The 8660-nt window shown below is 46.0% G+C and overlaps 1 protein-coding gene across 1 annotated transcript; it reads left to right on the top strand.

Annotated features, from left to right (window-relative positions):
- Positions 1-4970: 4970 nt before the first annotated feature.
- TMSB4X (thymosin beta 4, X-linked) lies at positions 4971-7351 on the top strand. The gene is made up of 3 exons (XM_009582806.1): positions 4971-4998; positions 5893-6000; positions 7009-7351. The coding sequence occupies exons 2-3, from the start codon at positions 5901-5903 to the stop codon at positions 7044-7046; spliced, it is 138 nt and encodes a 45-aa protein (XP_009581101.1). The 5' UTR covers positions 4971-4998; positions 5893-5900; the 3' UTR covers positions 7047-7351.
- The last annotated feature ends 1309 nt before the right edge of the window (positions 7352-8660 follow it).

The raw sequence follows: 8660 nt of genomic DNA, 5'->3' as shown, positions 1-8660 counted from the left end.
TCTCCTCTCCCCTCATCCTCTATACGCACCTACCCTTAAGGCTTAGTGGTCTCAATAAGGAAAATGAAACACTTTAGGTGATGATAAAACATACAGTAGAAGACAAGAATCGAGTATTTCCACACTAGCAGTGCAGCATTACAGCAGACACCCTGCCAAAGAGAGATCATTGCCTTCCTTACACCCCCAGGATTCATTGTCTCTTAGCCTGGGAACCTGTCTCTGTTCCCAAACATGGATATTTTTTTTGGCAGCAAGACGGAACAAAAGGCACAAAGAGAACTAAGAAAACCCTTTCAGTGAAGCTGTGGTCTTTTTTTTCTGTTCCCCTGAGGACGGGAAACCTTCTAAGGATAGCTTATAACACGCCCAATCCTGCTACCTTTCTGGAAGGTGCTCAACGCTCATAGGGACCTAAAGGAATTAGGGTGCTTGCAGATTCCAGCCCAGCTTTTGACCTTGAAAAATTAATCCCCTACCTTTAGCACCAAAAATACCACAACATTTTGAAAATGAAATCACTGTTATATTTGAGTGGGTGTGTTATTTCGAGACAGCGCTAATGTGATTATAAAATCAGTTGTGTCAGCTTATTGGCTCAGCTACAGACACTGATCTGCTCGAGCGTCTGTTCCTCTAACCGGCTGCTCGCGTTAGGGTGCTTTGTCCCTCCTCAGCTCCGCATAGAAATAGAGGCGATCTGATTCCCACTGTTGCACCAAAGAGAAAGAAACCCTTTCTTCTTGCAGTTGCCCACCTAGTCTTCATGAAACGTGCCATTTCCCTCTTGTGCCAAACATGAGCACAGCATCCCCCCAGCCCGTGAAACGCTATAGTCCTTTATATATACATATATATATATATACGTATGTCCCTGCAGCCCCAGCCCCACCAGGCTTCAAACCTCCCAGCCTCACTCTTCAGACCCCCCTTCCGAATTTTTCTTTGCCCTTGAGCTCCCTTTAAACATTTCCTCTCACCTATTACTGCATCGTGGTAGCAAGTATTTGTTTTCCCCTGTTTCTCTGTGGGTGTCTGACAGACACTCGCTGGCTGCCTGGCACAGTTTAATGCTGTCAGTGGCGGGTGACTCACGCTTCAAACCTCCCAGCCTCACTCTTCAGACCCCCCTTCCGAATTTTTCTTTGCCCTTGAGCTCCCTTTAAACATTTCCTCTCACCTATTACTGCATCGTGGTAGCAAGTATTTGTTTTCCCCTGTTTCTCTGTGGGTGTCTGACAGACACTCGCTGGCTGCCTGGCACAGTTTAATGCTGTCAGTGGCGGGTGACTCACTGGTATCAGAGGTGTCAGTCCTGGCAGGTTTGACTCAGCCCTTCATCCTTTGGCAGCAGAAATAAAATGCAATTTCCATTGTATCTGAGGCAGCTTTTCAGACATGGCCGTACCAATATGGCTTTACGTGCTTTGTGTGTATAGGACATGCAAAGATCCTATAGTTTGCTGGTTTTTCTCACTTCTGTATGCTGGATCATTCAGCTGCCTCTGTGCACCTCAAAGACCATTATGGTTCATTGCTACCACAGTCATCCCAAGGCCAGGCAAATGCCATGTTCCCTTTACTGAAGATGGTGACTCTGAAATCCTGCCATTAAAAACCTGTCAAGTAACTGCTTTGCTGCTTATATAGCAAGAATATCCCTGTTCCCAGTGAAAGTAAAAGGCATCTGAGTAAAGTATTACCTCCCCATCGTTCCCTCCCGTGACCAGCCTCAACGCACTGTGCAATGCCCTCAGGCTGAACTCCAAACTTCCCATATGAAAACTACATACGGCTGTCTGTCCTGCACAGAGTATGTAAACATGGGGCTTGTATCCAACATGAGCTGTGTTTCACCGCAGTACCGTACTTACAAGCTGCAGAAACTTGTCAGGCACTTTATGCAATGGTCAAGATGTTCGTTATGGAGCTGAGTATCTACTGATTTCAACTGAGAGTGAGAACATGTAATTTCTCATCATTATGTTACGGACTAACACTGTTGCACCTTCCTCAGAAACCCAACCCAATATCAATTAAAAGCCTGGTCATCTTTAGCCTAAAAACCTGAACAACTCCCCCCAAACTGTTTTTAATACTAGGTCTGCCAATAAATTGGGCAAGTAAAATGGTGGTGGTGAAAAAACAAGCGTGCCCACCCTGTCTTAGCATGTTTAAGGAAGTCTGAGCTCAGCTGTGGATGCTAGGGGCCAAGCCCGTGACTGTACACAGAAAACCAGAAGCGAGATTCTTCTGCTTCGCTGTCCTGAACACTTTGTTTGCTCTCTACATCTGAGAGAATTTGCACCAGTCTAAAAGTTTAGTTTTTCCCCTTTATAATCTCTTGTCAGATAAGAATTCTGTTACTTGTAAAAATGGACAAATATTTTAAAAACTGAAACTCATGAACTGCCTGAATTCATGAATCATTCAGAACCAGAAGCGAGATTCTTCTGCTTCGCTGTCCTGAACACTTTGTTTGCTCTCTACATCTGAGAGAATTTGCACCAGTCTAAAAGTTTAGTTTTTCCCCTTTATAATCTCTTGTCAGATAAGAATTCTGTTACTTGTAAAAATGGACAAATATTTTAAAAACTGAAACTCATGAACTGCCTGAATTCATGAATCATTCAGGTTGCATTTTAAAGTCTTTTTCGATCTTCTAAATCTGGTGTCCAGCCTAACAAGAAGAGGCTAATGCTCTCTCTTTAAACAGACACTGAGACTTTTCAGTGCCAAATCTCAGCTGTGGCTTACACTGAATATTCACCCAGCGGCCGCCTTCCTGCTTACTCCCAGGGGGTTTCGGTCAAGAACACAGCTTTCTATTTTTGACAATTGGTTGGAGTAAGGGCATGGAAGCAAGGGAACCGAGTCCTGATGCTAAATATGACTGGTACACACACACATTGATTTTGCATGCATGGACAGTCAGTGCAGATGCAGACGTAACCAAGCCAGTCTGCACAAGTCAACTGAGCTTTTAGCATACCAAAAATGTAGCTACATTAGCGCCAGGACAATTTTAGGTCCAGAAGCAGCACAGCCAGGTTTGCACAGGGCTGAGCTCAGTGGGATCCAGACCATCCCTTCGGAGCTCCAGCTGAGCAGCATTATGTAGGTTTTTCCACCACTACGGTACTCCATTCTCCTTTACCTCAAATACTGCAGACATGGCCACAGAGGAAACCTGCTCTTAGACTGCTGTTTACAGGGCATGCAGCAAGCCCTGCATTCTCTGAAGATACGGAAAACAGGATGGATAGAGGAAAGAATCACTGGGTGGAAAGGAACCACTATTTGTGAATGTTGATGAGTAAAAATAATAATTTTTTCTGCGTTATGTTCATTATTTTAATTAAACACACATTGGAAGAAGAAGTCCTTAAAACATATTTAAACACATTAAAACCATTTTCTCCACTAACACATCAGATTCAAAGCCACTCTACCCAAGCCTAGTATGCCAAGAGAAAGATCACAGCACCTTCCCGGGGCTCTCAATCAGCTGTGAGACATCTCTGTCTCTCTGAGCTCATTGCCCAGGCTCCCTCTATAGTCAATAGAGAAACCCGGATACTCCTAGGGCACAATTAATTTTATCCCAAGTTAGTTGCCTCCCTATTGACTATCATGGAGTCTAGACAAGTAATTCAGATGGAGACATCCAAAGTTACACAAGAGGAAACCCATGCCAGCATCTCGGATGCACACAGCCCTTCCCTCCCAAACCCGAGGGCTCTGAAAAAGGATTTCCCGAGTAGTTTTGTGCTGCAAAGCGGGAGGTGTAGCTGGAGCCACGTCACAGCCACAGGGGTGTTCACAGCCCTCGAGAGCGGTGGCTCTAGGAGGTTGGTGCAGGTAGTGTTCACACACTGCACAATCTTGTCTCCATGCAGTTTCTCATCTAATGCAAAACACGTCTTGCAAATAAATGCAAGAGCTATTAGCCATTTTCATAGAATCACAGAATCATTTAGGTTGGAAAATACCTTTAAGATCATCAAGTCCAACCTTAACCTAGCACTGCCAAGTCCACCACTAAACCACATCCCTAAGCACCACATCTACACGTCTTTTAAATACCTCCAGGGACGGTGACTCAACCGCTTCCCTTTTAAAGGTTTTTCTGAAATGACATCACTCGGCACCTACAGCGCATTCTCCCTTCGCTGCAACTGAAGAGGTTCCCTGCGAGCGAGTCCAGCGTGGTCCACGCCACCGGGATGGGTGGAGTACAGGGAGCGGCCACGCAAGCAGGACGGGCGAACGCAGGTTCTTCCCAAGGGAAGGCAGGAAGGTCGGCCGCGGGCAGCTGCCCGGTCCGGCTTGCAGAGCCACGCGCCGTCGGGCTGGGGAGGCACCAGCAGGAGGGTTTGTAGCTACCAAAATGGGAGCGAATGAAAGATTCATTGTTCTTCCTTTCAGGACACATTCCCGGATGCCAGCGCGGTGCTCAGGCCGTGCTTATCTCAGACTTGGCCCTCGATTGCAGCAATCGTACCACGACTGTGCTTAGAGTCCTCCCGAGCCCCGAGCATGTGCTTCTGCCAGCTCGGGCGGGAGGGGGACGATCCCCAGGCGCTTTGCTGAATGCACCTAAAATCTCCCCACCAGCTCTTAAATGAACTCCAGACCTCACATTAACTCTGAACCTCAGCGCTGGAAAAGAAGGGCAGGAAGGGAAACTTAAACATTATTGTTCTGGTAAATGAGAAGAAGAGAAAAAAGGGGAAAAAAAAAAAAAAATCGAATTTTGGTAGTCTTCCATCTCAGTTTTCCTATTTCCCTCCCTTGTGCGCTTTCTGCAGCAGCAATCTGTCCTTTCCCTAAACGCCGAGCAATCCCAGCACTAAACTAATCAATATTAATAGCGATGGGCTCGGGCGGGGGGAGGAGAGGAGAGGAGAAGAGAGGAGAGGAGGGATTACCCTGACCTTTTTCAACTCACACTGCCTCAGACGGCCACCAAGCAGCTGAGGAGAGAGCAGCCAGACGGTAATGCCATGTGGTTTTAGTAGCTTTTCATTTTATTTTTTTTTCCTGTGAATATTTACTTCTGTTGTCTCGGTGCAGATAGCAATGAAGTCTTCGGGAAGGAAAAAGTGTAATTGTATCAGCCATCTCCGGGCCAAACCTCGCCTTGATGGGAAACTCCACTGAAATCAAGGGAATAACGGCCAGGCTGGATTTTAACTTGAATTTCTATTAAAAACAGTAATTGGATTAGGGAAGTTTTGACAGGTGAAGTGTTGAATGCCAGCGTGCTTTGTGGATTTCTCTTATAATAGGGTATAATCAAACCCATTGAGCCTGCGACTGGGATATTGAGTGCGAGAGCAAACAAAGGGCTGGGTGAACCGGTCCTCTATTGTTAAGCACAAGTGTCCACAGCAGCTCATCCAGATACGGGGGTATGTACGCACTCAGGACAGGGTGCTCAGAATTAAAGACAAATCCTGTTAATTAAGACAAAATCATAACTGAAGCTCTTTGTTCATATTGGATTTGGGGTTTATTGTAGACTTTTGGGTTAGTAGCATTCCTAAAAATAGAGGTTTGCGCCAGGAGGCACCGTGGGTTATTGGCAATTAATGCATTGTTTTTTCTTTACTGAGATATACTTGTTTCCATGTGCAAAATATGATTTTTAGAAATTTTGTCTGAGAAATCTAGATAAAATTCTATTTATGCCTTTCCTCTTTTGCTCTGAAAGAGCCAAGCCTCAGGGAGAGGTCCCAGATTGAGGTGTTCGATTTGTGGGGGTTTTTTGAATAAACATTTTTATAGTATTTTGATATTTTTTCTTTCGAGCAGAAAATGCTTTGCAGATGGCTGATATCACAGCACTAGCTAATGAAGCCACGGGTGTGTTTTTCCTTTCTTTGTCAGGACCCATCATGTCCGACAAACCAGATTTTGCAGAAATTGAAACATTTGACAAGACCAAGCTGAAGAAGACAGAAACCAGAGAGAAAAATCCATTGCCCACTAAAGAAAGTAAGTGCTTATGAGGCTGTTTGAACTACGAGTAGCAAGGACACAATCTGTATTGCAGTTCATATGCAAAATGAATACTAATCGTAGGATTACAGGCTCAAACTCATCCCTGACTTTAACTGGGGATAATAGTAAGACTTGTACTCTACGCTGGGCTTCCAAGGATACCAGTAGTTATAACTGACGGTGCATTTTGCCTGAAAAATCCTTTCTGATGAGATTGCTCTTGTTTCCGCTAAAAGCAAGACCAGTTTTTTCTGCTGGTTGCAGGCAACAGGATCAAACTGTTTGTAATTCCCACGGTACCAGCCTCTTCGGAGGCACCGACGCACGTCCCTGGCAGGCCAGGCAGCATCCCCAGAAGGTGCCTGGGCTCCGGATTTAACATGTTATCAGGCAGATGAGCTGCTGTCTGCCGCTGGTACCTGCTGTCAGCCCTGGCCAGGAGAGCTCCAGGCACCTTCTCTGGGAATAAGGCAGCAAGAGAAACCCATCATCCTCCTCATCTAGCAGGCAGTCTTCCTTAGCAAAGCACCCCTGGGCTTTTCTCGTGCAGTGTCTCCTGCCGTACACGCGTGGTGCGCAGGCAGCCAGATGAGGGTTGTGATTCACGTTCAGCTTTGGCTGTGAAAATGGCGTTTCTCTGCATTTGGACCAGACATTGTGAGTGGTTTCCTTCAGAAGAGTATCACTAACCACCTTGGATCTGTCAGTACTGATAGCCATGGAGACGCACTGTCCCTCGACATAAGATACCTGGTTTTTCCCTGGCTTTTTATCCCTTTACCGATGCTAAAGCTGTAAATACGAGAGGAGGTTCGCACATCATGAACTGCACCCCACTAGCTACACAGATGTGGGAACGGGTTGGCATTTCCAGGGTGGCCAGAGAAGGCAAGTGGGGACTTACCACTGCCTGGCTTTAAGAATGACCGTAGAAACCTGCATCCTGCAGAATTATTGTAATGTTTATTGATGATGTTTTTGTTTCCTCTGGTTTTCTGGCAGCTATCGAACAGGAAAAGCAAAGTGAAAGTACAGCCTGAGCGTAGAATTGAAGATGTGACTGCTGCTTCTTCAGTGGGGTTTTGGCTTCCGAGTTGGGTTGTTTTGTTTTGTGTGTCCCCGTCCCGTCCCGTGGTTGTTGCCCATTTATTTTAGCAAATATTTGCTCATTTAATGTTCCCTGGGGAAGAAGTTTGTTTTGTGTTTGCTGAACAAGATACTGTGTATTTGTATTCTTAAAACTGTAATTCCAAGTTCTGTATCAACCCATTACTTGCCAAAAAAAAAGCAATTTGCATAAAAATTGTTTTCCTAAATCTCACAATAAACAGATTTCTTCTGATCAGCTGTCTTTGAGCCTTGCAGAAATAGGGTTTACACTGCAACTCTTGCTAGCATCCTTCTCACTTTGTTTGCCACAGCGTCTAGAGAGCACGGCCAGGTTGGGAAGAGTTACCCCAGGCACCGACAGGTCCCCTGGCCAGCGCACAGCCCCCCTCCATCAGCACCTGTGTCCTGCAGGCTCCCGGAGCCCCAGGCGGCACCGACCCCCAGGCACCCCCCGACTGCCCTCGCAGCCGCCTGCAGGCTTCACTGCCCTTCCCTGTCTCGCTCAAAAGGGTGTTTCAGGGGAACTCCGAGGGGCAAATTTTGTATGCTAGTAGCTCCTAAGGTTTTAAACCCCCAGCTTGGCATGAATAAGATGGGAAGCTGCTGGCCTGCTTCAGTCCTGTCCAACAATAGGTTAGAGGGACTCAGAGACAAGTACCTGCTTACAAATTCCATGAAAAATCTATGGCTGGACTGAGGAAATACTCCAATTAGCATCCCAGATGGGAGAAGGGCTGCAGCACCCTCTCCACAGCTTTTTTCTCTCTTTAGCCTGCCGAGATCCAATCAACCTTGGGACAACTGCAGCACACATAGCCTTTGGCCCATCTAATATCAAGCGACATAGGAATGTGGGAAGGTGGGAGAAGGAAAGAAAAATTATTATTGCACTGATTTTCTGGGATGAGAGAGAGAGACCTTCAGCAGCACAGGGGCATAGGACACAAACCTTCAAAGCAAGCAAGGACTCCCTAAATCTTCGTCACTGGTGGTGCAATAACACTGGTCTGCAGAGGGCTTGGCAAAAATAAGCTCTGGTACCAGCTCAGGGGACTTTCAATTACATGGTATCACATTATCACTGGAATTAACTTGCAATCATATTAGAAAAACAAGTGCTTACTCTAGGAAGATAAACTGCTGTCCCTGGAGCTCCCGTTTGATCCTACTTGCGCTGTGAAATAGGAAATAATTCTGTGTACTTCAGCAGGGTTACTCTGGGTTCATACCTGCGTAAGGCGAGGCAGAAGCTGTTCTACAGGCTTCAGAAAACAGAAGCAAATGGTTGGGGTGGTGGTTGGAAAGCTCTCGTTCACTTAAGACACTTGACATCTAATGTGAATAGTCAGAACTGTAATTAAACAATAGCAGCGTAGCCACAAAAAGGCAACCCTCAGTGGCAACAAAAAGTAAACAGAGGTGGCCAAGACACCAAGGGAAAACACACGGCATGCAGGACTAGTGATTTCAGAGCTTCATTAACGTCAGTGGTGTTCAAAGGGCCAAGACTGCTGTTTGAATCACTACCCCTCAGTTCAACATTG

This window comes from Fulmarus glacialis, unplaced genomic scaffold (assembly GCF_000690835.1).
Source record: "Fulmarus glacialis isolate BGI_N327 unplaced genomic scaffold, ASM69083v1 scaffold14278, whole genome shotgun sequence".
NCBI lineage: Eukaryota > Metazoa > Chordata > Aves > Procellariiformes > Procellariidae > Fulmarus > Fulmarus glacialis.
This window is presented reverse-complemented; position numbering and strand designations above follow the sequence as displayed.